The 15322-nt window shown below is 33.1% G+C and overlaps 1 protein-coding gene across 1 annotated transcript; it reads right to left on the bottom strand.

Moving 5' to 3' along the window:
* Window positions 1-10846: 10846 nt before the first annotated feature.
* On the bottom strand, window positions 10847-13461 carry LOC132622461 (probable WRKY transcription factor 15). The gene is made up of 3 exons (XM_060337067.1): window positions 12539-13461; window positions 11733-11858; window positions 10847-11329 (listed from the first exon to the last, which is right to left on the bottom strand). The coding sequence occupies exons 1-3, from the start codon at window positions 13246-13248 to the stop codon at window positions 11170-11172; spliced, it is 996 nt and encodes a 331-aa protein (XP_060193050.1). The 5' UTR covers window positions 13249-13461; the 3' UTR covers window positions 10847-11169.
* Between the last annotated feature and the right edge of the window lie 1861 nt (window positions 13462-15322).

Genomic DNA, 15322 nt, shown 5'->3' with positions numbered 1-15322 from the left:
TGAGGGTTTCGACAATTTTGAGAATTTCATGGTCAGATGACAATATCAGAAGGCAATTTTGGGATTGGAAAACTATTTCATAACTTATTTTGCTGGGTTTGTTGTATGTAATTTTTGTATTGATATTTAGAAGGTTCAATTTTAGAATAATTTTGTCAGGTTTGTTCTATGAAATTACCCACTTTATACAGGTTAAAGGTCAAGTTTCTTGTAAATTTTTTGATTGGTATGGACCAACAATTTCCACATCAAGGTAATGTTGTTATTCTGGGTTTGTTGAAGAAGAGAAATAAATTGAAAATACTTGACAACCGAAGCAGATCATAGACGAACAACGCAGAAATCTCAGGCGATCGGAGAGCCTGCTCGGAATCCTAATCCACCCAATTTGAAACCAACCACACTAATTAAACTTCAAAACCAACAAACAAACGACCCTTACAACACATGTTTATCGATTTTTCTGACTAAAACCCTAATATTTTCATGAAAATCAAAGGGCAAATGGGAGAGAAATTTGAGAGAGTTTCGAGAGAGAGAAGTTCTAGACCCATTTAGCAGGTGGGGTTATTTGATTGGTGTTTTAATTGGTGAGTCTTTTTCTTTAGTTTTAATATTATAAAATTAGTGTGTATAATAGTGTTTTAAAAGGCGTTTTTGGGGCGAGCCCCGACCGAGGCTAGCTCTAGGGCGAGGCGTACTAAAAACGCACCGAAGCATATAGACGGGGCGTAATTATCATTGGGCGTAAGCCCCAATAACTTTTCCAAATTTTAGCCAATATTGCTTATTAATTTTTTTTTAAAGTTAAATATTCAATAATTAACTCATAGTAAATTTTTAAACTAAAAATTTCAAAAAAAAAAAATCTAATTGTTTATCTTAATTTCATAATCCTTTTTTTTTTTTTTAGTTTACGATGTAACAGATACACTTTAAACCTTTTTATGCAAAGTGAAAACTACAAAGCAAAGAGTTTTATCCTCACATTCTTACTATCTTCTTTGTTTGTATTTTCCTTTGTTATGCTTTAATTTTCTTCAAGATCTTTTTAGTACTCTTCAATTTATCTTTTTCAAGATAGTTTTTAGTTTCAGAATTTCTTTTGGTATCCTGTAATTTATGTTGACACCCAATTTTGTCCCTCCTTTATTTCAATTTATTTCCTGGAGCTTCTAATTTATTGACGAGCTAAACACTTTATTTTCACTACTATTTTTATTTTCTACTGCTATTAATATCTTTACTTTCATTTTCATTGTTTTTTTACTATCAACATTGCGAGCATTACTTTATCGCAATTTTTAATGGCTCGTCATCATTTTTTATTTACGGATTTTTGTACTCGTTAAACTAATTATACTTTATTAAATCCTTTATTTTTTACATATTAATCACTAATTATCATAGTAAATGGTGTACTAGTTATTAAATTAGAAGCCCAAAAATAATTAAAATAGAGGAGAAAGGATCAATATTTTTCAGCCATTTTTATAGCCCAAACGACCAACTCACCATTAGCTATTCCAACCCGGACCAGCCCATTATCCTAAACTACCCGTTAATTCACCAGCCCACGCTTTTAATTCGGCCAGCCCATTAGCCTTTCAACTTGACCCGACCCACCTCCTTTCAAAACCCATTCATCAGCTTCTAAACCTAATCAACAAACATACGCCGCAGCCCCTTCATCTCTCTCCCCCCTCTCTCTTCCTCATCTCCCTTCCCCATTTCCTTTTTCATGAAATTGCCAACACCTTGACCCGAAATGGAGCTATCGTTTTTTCCATTTTTGAGTGGCCCTCCAGACTCATCCCTTGTCTTCTTCTTCCTCCTTTCCATTTTAGCAAAGTTCAGTCACTCTTTCAACATCATAGATTTTGACACCCCATTTTCGTGCAAACACTTCCCCTTCTTGTCTTCAACGATCTGGTAAAACGCAAATGGCCAAAACAACTTCTGAAATTTCTAAAAAAGGAGCAGCTTTAAGGATTCGGTTTGTGATTTTCAAATGGAATTCAAGTTCAAAACCCCACCCAAAAACGAGTGAAGGAACCCTAATTTTCATCTACTACAAAATAGGGCTTTAAGCCCTCAACCGAAAAGAAAAGAAGGACGGGGTAATACAAAAATCCTGGTTCTGCCCTTTATTTCATTCGATTCATCCAAGAAGAAATACGAAAACTTTAGTTCCTTAAAGCCCTCAATACTTTCAATCGACTTTATTTGGCTCGAAGTTCGGATCTATCAATACGAGAGAGTAGATTCGAGACCTCGTCGCTGTTATATCCCGTGTTTTCGCACATTTGGAAAATTAGAAATAATCTTGACTTGTATGAAATAAAGTCATAATTGATTACATCTAGCACTTGAGTTGTTTGTAAAAGAATATTAATGTGAAAGTGTCGGGGAAGGCTAAGGGCAAAAATTGGAATTTCGGAAATTAGTTTCGGGATTTGTAAAACAAGGATTTAAATCCATTGGGCCAAGAAAAATTGATGAGAAATGAGGCCCAAATAAGGGGGGTGGCCGGCCATAAGGCCAAGCCCACCCAACCTTTTTAGTCATTTTTCCCATGTGCTAATACTAATAATATAGTGGTCTTTATCCCTTAGAGCCTTCAAGAAATTAGAAGAAGAGAAAGAACAAAGCACAAGAGAGAAAAAGAAAGAGGAGCTCTCGGGTTTGGCCATGGAAAATTGACCCTCAAAAATCTTGTGCCAAAAATTGATATCTTGTGATTTTCCTACTAATTCAAGTTTCCTTCTCAACTTGGTGTAGTTGGTTTGGAAGGAAGAGGTCTTGGTTCATCAAAGTGATCACATACTCAAGTGAAGAAGATTTGGGAATAAGGTAAGAATTCATCCCTTATTATTGTGTTATGAAGTTTTGTTTGTGTGGTAGTATGTAGAAATGAGTTGAAAGTATAGAAATATGGAAGATTTCAAAATGGGTTTGGAATATAGTGTATAGCCGTGAGTGTATATACGTGGTATACATATATGAGTTGAATTTTATGTTATATTCTAATTGTGTGGATGATGGTATTCACATTGGAAATGAAAGTTGAATGAATTTAGTTGAGTTTGGTAATGTGGTGCTTGGCCGTGTGGTATGAAGTTGGTGGAATGGAAATGAATTAATTTTGTTTAATGTGTTAGTTGTGTTGTTGTGATGCTTGCAATGTATATGAAGATAAAATGATATAAGTTTGCATTGAAATGGAATAGAGAAGCTTATGTCGTTTTAGTATGATTTTACGACATTGTGAAAATGAAGTGTTAGGGTGCAAACTATAATGATTATTGATGAACTTGGAAGGTGGAATCTTGTTACGAATATGTATGTCAAAGGTTAGAAGTTTTGAACGAATTATGACTTTGGTGGAAAGTTGTATATTATGTATATTGTATGAATATTTTGTGGAAATGATATGAAATGCTTCTAAACTATATGGTGGTGCTCTAGATCGATAATGAATGTGAAATCATTGAGATTAATTTGGAAATTAAGGTTGAAGTGAAGGTTATGACATTGTGTTGGAAAGATAGCTAGTTAAGTTATATTGTGTTTATAATGATTGTTGTTGTTGTAATGTTGTTGATTGGGTTGTTGTTGATTGTTCTGGCCGAGTTGAATTCTCGGGGGTGCTATATGTATAGGGGATGTGCTGCCGAAATTTCGGTAGACATATATGAGTTAAGTAGAATTCGTAGAATCTATAACTCACAATTGGTAAAGATGATCATTTGCAGACTTTTGACGAAACGGGAAGTGAGCTTGGAAAGGTGTAAGGAGCTTGAGAGGTATGTAAAGCTATCCCGATTCTTCTTTTGGCATGTCCTAGAAGTACTAGGATCGGATTTACGCCTCGAAGAATATTCTGCTCATCGGAATCCGCGTCTGAAACTGTCACATTTTCGTTCAATAGAATTGAACCCTTTTTGTATGCTTTCTTGAAAATTATGCAAACTTTTCCCAAACTATTTGAAAGGTTATAGAATGTCCGTAGAACTTTCGTAGGTGACCCCATAAGCTTAAAATACGTAATTTGAGCCCACCGCCTTGTTTGTCCCGAGGTGGGCCCACTATTCCCGGTTTTACCCTTATTGTACTTAAGGCTTGTTTTCGAGCAGTTTTCGAAAGAAATGTTCTGACTACTCTTTTAACTGCTAAACAAAGACTGCTTTAAATACTCCATTAAGTCTTATAAATTGCTTTGGCACTCGGAACGATTTTCAGAAAGATTATGCTTCTGTAATTCATTGGATTGGTTTGTCAGTGGTATGCCTTATTGAGTCTCTGAAAATATTTATGATGTTTTAATTGCATTTAGTCTCTCACTACTCCATTCGTGGATGCCCCAATGTTTCCCACACTGAGCCCGGGCCAGGATATGTTGTCAAGCGTAATCCTCTGCATTGTTCGCCGTGCCTAGATGTGAGGGGGCAGGTATACGCGTACGTGGGTTTGTGGAGTATGTTGTGCCACGTACGCTTGTTCTGATATGATTTTCTATGGCCATCTGATATGATATACTATGTTACGGGGTTACGCCCCTATTCTGATCCTTTTGAGTTGTGGCACCAGCGTCGGGAGGGTGGCCACGTTCCGTCTGCCGAGTCCCTTGGCAGGGGCCGGATTTGATATGACATATGTTTCTGTACACACTCTGCATGTTTTGGAAATATGTATTTGTTACTTTGGGCTTTCTATTCACTTTTATGTACGTTCTGTACCAGTTATGATTTTGTTTTTGTAATTCAGGCTTTACATATTCAGTACATATTTCGTACTGACCCCCTTTCTTTGGGGGGCTGCGTTTTCATGCCGCGCAGGTACTGACGACAGGTTTGCTGACCCGCCCGTCTAGGATATCTTTTCTGCCATTTGGAGCGCTCTTTTATTCAGAGCCCATTTTTTGGTACAGTCTGTTACTACTGTATATATATATATATATTCGTTCATGGGTACGGCGGGGCCCTGTCCCGTCATATGATTCTGTCAGTCTGTTTAGAGGCCTGTGGACATGTTTGTGGGTTGGGGTCTTTCTGTATAGATGCGGGTATATGTTGTGTTTGGGCGATCCCATTCGCCGCGGCGGCCGGTCTGCATATGTTTAAATGTTGCTTTGTTGGCCCTGTGTGGTCTTTGTTGGTATTATCTGTGCGCAGGGTTAATTTGGATAGTCTGTAAAACAAAGGAAGCTCTGCCGAAATTTTTCTGGAAATTATCTAAATTTGAAATGTAGCCTTGTCGGCTTCTGTTATATACTTGAATGTGTTTGATAAAATTTGAGATAGCACTTGATAGAGGTGTTTGGGTGCCCAGATCGGGCACTAGTCACGGCCTACGGGGTTGGGTCGTGACAGTCGCCTTAGTTCACTGCACTTGAAGAAGGTAAACAAATCTTCTTTCGTTAGTTTGATTCCGATCTGTAGTAGTTTAATAAATGTTTGTGGGTTCAACATGTTCGTTGTTTTAGTGGGTTTAATTTCTGTTTAATAGCTGAATAGCATTATGTATGCTCCTATTTTAATCAGTTTACTCTCGGTTTAGCGGAAAATAATATTTATAAGCTCATGTATTAGTTTGGTTTAACTTAATCTTGTCTTATTTGATTCTGTGGTTGTTTAACTTTATGTGCACTTGGAAGATTAGTCATGTAGATTTTAAAATTCGTTTGTATATCTTTGATCAATTTGTAAGTTAGCTTTAGGTAGGCAACCTGTTAATTATACAGATTTGTATTTTATCAGTGTTTTGAATGGCCTTGCCAAGTTGTGATCTTCTTTAATTTGAAATGTAACTTATGTGATTAAAACTGATTAGTCATAAGTTTAGAACCTTAATTCAGCCGTATCTGGTAAGATTACCGTCAGCCATGTGTGATAAAGCTTAAGGTCTATTTAATCATGTTCTATTTGCCTTTGTCTCTTGTTAACAAGCTGCGTAAATTCATTAGACGTACATGTCGGGATGTTGATCATACTAGTTAGTTGATATGCCCCCTTGTGGTTGAGAACTAAAATCGGATTTACAGCTTCCCTTGTCTTCTTTAAAGGTTGGCCCAGAACCATCTCTATAATTGTCTTTCATCCGTAAGTTCAAGTTCTTTTTAGTCAATGCTAATATGAAACAGTGGCAGTGAGTATTGACTATTTGTTCTTCTGTAATTTAGATGTTGCTACTGCACATAGTAACTTACTGAGTATTGTCTTTTTTAGCATAGGTTCTTAAAACTGGAAATAAAATTTCATCCCTCTATGTCCTGCGCTTCTTCAAGTGTGTTTGGATTGCACAAGTGTTGTTTCCATGTCATGGATATAGATCTAATTTGCTATAATTTGTATTAAGGATGGTTAAGTCACATACCTAGTATTACTTAGATTCCGGATAATTGGAAGTTCAGCATCTAAACATTTAGATGAAGTATTATAGCATTTATGCATCTATGCATACAGTCTTATTTCCATACAGATGCATCTAGGGTTGTGCCACAATTTAAAATATCTGCCGGTGGTGGATTGGTTCGACGCAACTTGTAATTTAAAGAGTCTAATAATGACTCCTTAGTCAGAATATAGAATACTTCAGAAATATGCAAACCCATAGTGGCTAGGAGACAAGACATCTTCTGACTTTCATTTTGTTTGTACGAGCTGGTCTATTTCACATTTGAAGTCACAATTCATTTGCATCGTTGTTAGTATCATGCTCGGCATTATCGTTTACCTTTAATTAGTTATGTATTCCAATAGAATTGTTAGATGACATCACTAATCTTTATCTTTTTTTGTTTTTACATGTACACATCGGAGAAAATGGAGTCCCAATCTAGGACTCGCTCAAAACGGAGTTTCAAATTGAAACCCGGTATTAATACATTACCCATGCATGGAGTCGACATGTTCCTTAAATCCCATAGCAAGAAAACAATGAAATTCGCTTGAGGCTCGCCCATGGCGATTCCCTTTTCTCTTTTTGTTTTAATTTTCAACTCTTTACTCCGTTTATTATTTGGTTTGAATGTGTGCTTTGAATGATTTCGTTGGGTGCGTGTTTGATATTCTTGATACATGATATAATGGTTTAGGATTAGCATGCGACTAACTTCTAAATGTATAATTTAGCCAATCGAGTTTACTAAAAAAAATATTATTAAGTCCGACTCCAAAACCATTCACATAAACATAATTTTTAACGTTACAAATTTTACACTAACGTTAGTTTATTTTGAGAGATAAGAAGGCAAACTAGTCTTGTGGATAACTTCTTCACTTTAGCTCTTTTCAACACTTAAAACATGTACTTGCTAAAACAACCTTTGCATAGTCTATATTGAACTAATAGTCTTACCTTTAAACAGTACTTGGAATCTTCTTTCATGTAAATTAGTATATTTTCCATAAATCTTATTTTAATAACATCATTATATTTTCCAATAACTTTAACAATACTTATAAAGATATTTTCTTAACTATTATAAAATATTTCATCTACATTCTTAGCCTAATTAATTCAACTAAGTCCGGTTGGTTAACCATTGTTAATGGATCTTAGAGGATGCCTAATACCTTCCCTCTAGATTAGTTGAACCCTTACCTAGAATCTTAAGTTTCGTAGACCTTAAACGGAGTTAACTTTAGAAAATAATTTTAATAAACTTTAGGTATCCTAATTCACCGTAAATGATTAGGTGGCGACTCCTTAACTTTAAATAACCCAGGAATTACCGGAATGTTATAAACTATTTTGACTTCGGTTAAAATAGGGTATAACATTTAGATAATGTTTTGAAGACTCTATTCTAGCTATTTGTATTATAATGAGTCCTAATTTGTAGCTAGTTTTAGGTTTTAAAACGATAGCTGCCATTTTTATCTTTGAATTATTACGACATAGTATCAATTTTACAACTCTAATTATGTGTCATCATAGTAATGTTATTGTGTAATGTATCTTTACGTAATTCACTTTTTCTAGATTTTTTCAATTGTTCATGCACATGTTAGCATGTTAATAATAGATATATATATATATATATATATATATTCATTTTTCTACTAATTTTATTATTATTTTGATTTTATATAATTTTAATTTGTTTTTTTTCCTTATATGTTTATTTTATTAATTTATAAAATACTAAGAATTAAATACTGGTGGCGCTTACGCTCTGTGCCTTGAGGCTTACGTCTGGACGAGGTATATATAAAACTTCTCGCCTTACGCCCGCATCTTTTAAAACACTGATATATATATATTGCAAAATATAAAATTATTTTAATTAGTCTACGTGGATCATACATCAATCTCTCTTCCTCCCGGGGACGGAGCGAATTAAATTCCTTTCGGATAAGGGCTGAACCCGTTCCGCAATTGCACAGCTTTATCCACCTGCCATCTCTATCCATATTCTAGAAATTCTACTCATGCTTAGCCGTATGAGTAGGGGTTGACGGTAAGCAGAGAAAAAAATGATGCAGCAGACAAACAAAGGGTTGCTGTTGGTCCCCATCCTTTGAAAATTGAACCTTTTAATAGCTCCATTTAATATGCTCCATCTGCTAAATTTTGACTTGTTACAAACAATTCTCCCTTCTACTTATGTACTTATATATATTCTTAAGGATCAAGCCCTTCCACGCCAACAATTTTCATCTTTTAGGGCCTGTTTAGAAAGCCACCTGGTAATTGGAATGGTAGTAATTACACAGCCTAGTAATTACACAGTAGTATAATTATAACGATCTGTTTGTTTGTCATAATGTAATTACAGTGTAATTACAAGCGTGCTGTTTAGTTGCACAAGTGTAATTACACAGTCAGTTTAATTTAAAAATAAAATTTAATTATAAAAAATTTAAAATTAATATTTAAAAAATATTGCCTTTATAAATAATATTAAATTAGTTATTTAATAACACATTGTTTCTTGAAAATATATTAATTAATAATCATATATTTGTAACTAATATTGTAACAAAAATAATTAATATATATTTTTCAAATTAATATTTAATTATAAAACTTAAAAGAAGACTTTTTTTGTGAGAACGTCATGGATTGGATGTTTGACAAAAAAATAATATTAATAAATATAATGCCATAACATCATTCAGATGTTTGACACAAAAAATCCATCAAATGTAAGTGAAAAATAAACAACATGCAATGTGAAAGCAAATAACTTAAAATTGAAAATATAACCTAAATTCAAAATTCAAAAGAAAAAGTTCAACATAATACTCTTATGTCAAATTCCAACATTACATAAGTAAGTTCCAATGTAGCTTAAGTAAATAATTCAAAAGAAAGGAAAAATATAAGTCTATAACCCCATTCACAATGAAATTATACTTTAATAACGCCACCTGTTATATGTCAAGTTTGTTAATAACTCATTCTTTCCAATATTAAGAGGTGTAGTTTCAAATATTAGAATAATAATACCGTTATGCTAAATGAATAAAATAAAATAAAAAATACGAGCAATTACATGGAATCACAAGAAGTAAAGGTTGAGAATGAAAAGAAAGAAAATGAAAAATAAATAATATAAAAAGAAAAATACATTTTAAAAAATAAAAATAATAAAAAAGTAAAAATAAAAAAGAAATAAAAATAATAGAAATAAAAAAATATTTAAAATCAAAAAAATTAAAATAATAGAAATAAAATAAATTAAAAATAAAAATGAATTAAAGTAAAAAAAATAAACAGACTAAAAAGTAACCCTGTAATTACAGGGTGTAATTACACCCAATTCTCAGCCCCCCCCCCCCCCCCCCCCCTTGAGAATTGGAGAGTGTAATTACACCCTGTCAATTACACTCAATTCTCACCTAACTGTGTAATTACCTGGTCAAACAAACAGGCCAAACTGTGTAATTACATCCAATTACACTCAATTCCAATTACCTGGGTGGCTTTCCAAATAGGCAGTCTTCCCAACTTCTCGACCACTAGTCTAACACACAACCAACTGCTTTTGCTATAAATTCCATACCAAGAATCTCCTTTATTACTAAAAAAAAAACTCGTTCTCTCGCCTCCTACTTTTTTTGTTTTTGTTTTTGCAAAATGCTTATTCATATCAAAGTAATTAATTTTAATTTAATTTTAGTAATTAAAAACTAATGAGAATATACATTGCATAGCCATAATTAAGTGATAAATAAGCTGTGTATGAAAGCATATATTTTGCATTCATTAATTTAATGTAAATAAGACGTGAAACTAATAAACTTTTACCTTATTTTTCTTGGTGAACCATCATCATTTTAGCTAGTCCTTTTCTTGACTATACATACTCGTCAACCATTTGGAACATCCAAAGGAAAGAAGAAGAAAGGCAAAAAAGTTAGACCTACCCCATGACTGATGTTCCTCCATTTTGAAAAGATATAAAAAGGATAGGACGAAACGTTAGGCGCATCCGAAGACAAAAGCTAAGCAGGTAACCAGATAAGCAAAAACAAAGAAACAGATTGCATTTTACCCCTTACCTTTCCTTTTATCTCTTTTCATTGGATTATTCATAATGCCCACCTCAGGTCTTAATTATTCTTTTTCTTTCCACTACTGGTTAATTGGCCCCAGTTTGAGTGTATGACTGATTAAGAGAGACCTAAAGCAGAAATTTTTTACTGACCCTCGGGCAAGTTATGTGATATTTTGCTTTAATCAGTTTATAAATAAGAAGTACTTTTTTATACTTAGTAGTAATAATTTAATTTTAAAATACTTATTTTACTTTTAATGAGATAATTTATAGCCGTACAAATATTATAACTTTTTCATATCACAAGTTTCAAAAAAATCTGAAACATCATCACATAAATTGGGGCGAAAGGAATACCTTAGTGCTAGTGTACTAGCACCATATTGCAAGATATGAATGAACATATGCTTCTTACGCACAGAGAGACACAGGGCGAGGTGTGATTTCAACTGAATTCACTGCTGTTAGCCTAAATTGCATAACAAAAATAGTTAAAATACTTATCCTAAATCTATATGTTCTTAAGATGGATATCCTTTGAGATAGAACTGAATGACTCAACAAGACTCAACTAGTCCTACACTGTACTAGTTTACATTTGTCACCCTCTTTTTCTTGCCCTGCTATGTCTTTTTGACTAACCATGGTATTGCCACTACATTTTAGGAAGACTCTAAAATGAGACTACTTGTTTCAGCAACAGAAACGGAATGGTTATGCTCGCCTTCGTACGTAACAATGAGCATCGTTGGTTCATCCTGAGCTCTTTCTACATGTTTACGTGCTGGACACCCTCTCACACTACTACATTTGTAGTATGCCCTGCCATAATTTAGCAACAAACAATAATGTTTAGTTTTAAGAACTGCACAGGCATTTTTGGGAAGTACAAAGCAAAAGAGATTTGAAAAAAAAGGAAGTTAACTTCTATATATTGGTAATCAGGGGTCTAGCTAGAAGATCGGATACAAGTTCAGCCGAACCTAGTAGCTTTTGCTCAAAAAGTGTATTTGTATTAAGAATCCATAAAGTTAAAATTCTAGCTCCGCTTCCATTGGTAATGTATAAAATCTTTGTACTACAAGTAACTTAAATTGTAGTTACTGATCATTACTCATAATAAGTGAATTTCTAACTTTGGAAACAAGGCAAGTAAACATTAAAATTACAGGTGTAAACATTCTTAACTGTGTAAATTAAAGAATTCATGAGTTCGGTCAAGTACCTTGGATGTGGAGATCCTTTAATTGGCTTTTGTCCATATTTCCTCCATGAATAATCATCCGGTGGGATGTCTGACAGCTTCATGCTTATTGCTGGAACTCTAACTACCCTTTTAAGTCTTAATTTCCTGTTTGGATACGTCAAGAAAAACAATGACTCTTCATTATAAAAACATAATTATATACTTCTGAAATAAATGACTGCTTCCTTCGTCCCAATTCTCGCGTATGCGTTTGATTGAACACAAAGTTTAAATATTTTTTTTTTGAAATTTATGATCTAAAATACTCCCTCCCGATAAACAAAAAGTCCACTTAGCCATTAACACATCCCTTAAGAAATTACTCACTTCAAAAAAAAAAAAATGTAAATTGACCAAACTATCTTTAATTAAAAAGGTATTGTGGTTTGATCATATAACACTTAATAGGGGTAAATCTGAAAAGATAAAGTTAATTCTTTCTTGATTTCATAAGTGGACACATTTTTTTATAAAAAAAAAACTAAGTGGATACTTTTTTTATCCAGAAGGAATAATAATAACAACAATAACATATTCAGTATAATCCCAAAGATGGGTACGCACACTTAGCTCTACCTTTGTGTGGGATAGAGAGATTGTTTCGGACCTTAGGCTCAAAAGAAAAGAAAGGCTCAAAAGAAAAGAAGAATTCGAAGCAGGATTGCAAGAAAATAAGATGGAAAAACAACATAATACAAAGCAAATAAAGCAACGGATAGTAATAAACCTAAAAATTATCTCGGGATAAAATTAGTATTTTAAGGAGAAGAAAACCAGTTTTGTACCTTCTCTTTGAGCAATGGCATTGACCAGAGGAACCACTGCAGTTGCCAGAAAGGTTATTATCCGACAAAGTGCACTTTCTACTTTTGAAGGAAGAAGAAGAAGACAAAGGAGGCTTTACAACTGAAGAGACCTGAGAAATATTTGAAATCTGGATGCTTTTACTCTCTGTTTCCCCTGTTAAAGTTGACATATTGAACGAATTTGAACGACAAATTTCCGAAAAATTAATCGTCTTTGTAACCAATTCCTGCTTTTCAACAACCCCATCATTTGGATTTTGACATAATTGATGATTATAACGATCATAGGCTTTTGGAGGGAGTTGTTGAATTGGTGTAGGACAATAAACTTTTGTGTCAACATAATAATCCTTCTTGAAATTATCAGGATGAGGAGAAGCAATAGGTGCTCTTCTAAATCGAGCATGGCCAGTTCTCTTTCGACCAAGAAGGGAAATTACGTTCTTGAACTTTGTAACAGCTGCATCAGCCACTATTTCAATCTCCATTGGGGTCGATTTTTCTTGCTTTATGAAAGAAGTTGAATTCCCTTGTTTTTGACTATGTGACAATAATTTGATGAACTTTTCGACACTTTGAAGCCCCGAGGCAGCTTCTTGAACCACTGTTTTTTCTTCCAAATTGGACATGAAGCTAGTGCTGTTATTGCTATTTGTGTTTATGTAATTCATCATGAGCTCTATAGCCATGAATAATTGGAATGGTACTTCTTTTGGCCTAAAGAAACATCAATTAGAAATAGACAGAGAGAATATCATGTTGATAAAGGGTTAAAGAGAGGTTATTAAAAGGAAAAAGGGAAAGAAAGAGGTGAACTGATGATAAGGTAAACAGTAGGTCACTGACCTGTCGGTCTTTCTTACGCTTGTTGTTTGGTTGGATTGGAACATTAGAATTACAAAATTTGGTACTCCTATCCTATGTGGTATTTTGTATGACATTCTTTTTTGTCTTTTATAAAAAGGAAAGATAATTTTTTTGTTGGAAGTTATTTAATTTTATATAAATGACTTGTTTAAAAAAAAAAAAAAACTCGGTAATGGATTGAACGGAAACGTTAGCTCATTCTTATATAGTGCGAAAAAAAAAAAAGTGGGTTAAAACATGGTTTGAATCAACTTCTTTTTCACGCCTTGCTTCGGTTCATTAAGGTTTTTTGTCCGTCATTTAGGTTCCGGACTCGAGAATAATTATATGCAATAGTTAGATATAAATCTTCAAAACTTTATTCGAAATTCACATCATCTCAATTCTAAATAGGTCAAGTAATAGTGTCCCAACTCGATGATTCACGAGAGAGGTGTTTAGGTTTGGAGAATTAGGTGTCGGTTAGTGTTTTGTACTACTGCTCCTTAGTTGACTAACCTTAGTCTCGTTTGAGTCAGCTTGTCCCCCACTTTGCCTGTTGCATGTCCCAATTAATATTCCTCCATGGCTATATATGGTTGACGGTTCCAGCCTCCTAATTTTGTTTGTATTTTATCTTCTAGCAGTACTAGTCTTCAATTTCAACTTGTCTTGTCCATAATTACATTTCATGATTTGTCAAAATGCCTTCATCTGCTGCTAGAATGTTATTCATTATTTGTCTTATTCGACTAATAACGTTGAATTGATTTTTCATATCAGCAACCAAGTGAGACTTTCCTTCTTTAATTTCTGCACAGCTGTGTGCCTCACTGCTATAGACGTTTTTAGAATTTTAGATCAATAATGTTACTAAGCATCACTAAAATTGCTTCTCTTTTGTGGTAATTACTGCGAATAAAGTACATAATAAGTTTTTAATAAATTCAACAACAATATGTTGAGTGAAGAATAATCTGCATCTGCACCAGCTGCACATACATTGATGTCTATGCTCGTATTTCACACCTTATGGTTGGGTTTATGGATGTCATGTGTTACATAGTCCCAACTTCATTTTTTCTTCCTTTGTTTTCTTTCGAAAACTATTTCATATATTTAGCAGTTCCATTAATTAGATCGTGTTATTCTGGATTTGAAAATTTGGCAGAGAAGAATTATGAGCCCAAAGCATGTACATAATTGTAAAATGCTACATGTGTGTTCACATTGGTGAATCTATCTTCTACTTATACTAGTGTTTGCTACAAATATAAAGTTTCAAAAATTTATTAATACTTTTTAAAAGAGAAGACTTATTTCTTTTTGAGATAAAACAATAGTAATATTTAAGCATCAATTGATACTTTGAATTTTAATTCGATTAATTTAAAGGTGTAAAATATTCTATTGTTAATGTATGTAGATTGGGCCTAAACAATACCTATTATTTTTTTTATCAAATTTTGATTTGGATAATTCTAATTCAAATTATTATATTAATTTTACATGTTTAAAATGAAACAAAGTAAAAATTTGATTTTCTATTTAAATGAAGAACTACTATTTTTTAATTTTTGGTAAATATTTTTTGTTTAGCTCATTTTACTTGTCATGTTGTCTTTTGCGTGGTTTTTTTAAGGAAACGTCAATTAGAATTGTAATTTCACTAATTTACCTTATTAATTATTTGATCTCCATTTAATATTATTTTTTCTTTTATGACATTAATCTCTTTTCACATTTATTAGAGTAAGGAAAAAAAATGAAAAAGTAATTAAATTCTATCTTATTTTAAAATATAAGTATTTTAAGTATATTTATTTTAGTAAACATAACAAATAAATAACATGGCGGAATAGCAAATACAACATTTCAATATCTAGATTACATTTCAGGCTAATATAAAAAAGAAAG

This window comes from Lycium barbarum, chromosome 12 (genome assembly GCF_019175385.1).
Source record: "Lycium barbarum isolate Lr01 chromosome 12, ASM1917538v2, whole genome shotgun sequence".
NCBI lineage: Eukaryota > Viridiplantae > Streptophyta > Magnoliopsida > Solanales > Solanaceae > Lycium > Lycium barbarum.
Note: the sequence above shows the minus strand (reverse complement) of the source record. Positions and strands in the feature narration are given on the sequence as shown.

Bases quoted from the DNA above. Each gene is read 5' to 3' on its own strand.
- LOC132622461 (XM_060337067.1), bottom strand. From the start codon at position 13,248: ATGGCTATAGAGCTCATGATGAATTACATAAACACAAATAGCAATAAC. The intron at 11,859-12,538 runs GTACAAAACTGG...GTATCCAAACAG, and splicing joins TGCCATTGCTCAAAGAGAAG to GAAATTAAGACTTAAAAGGG. The intron at 11,330-11,732 runs GTACTTGACCGA...AAATTATGGCAG, and splicing joins AAAGGATCTCCACATCCAAG to GGCATACTACAAATGTAGTA.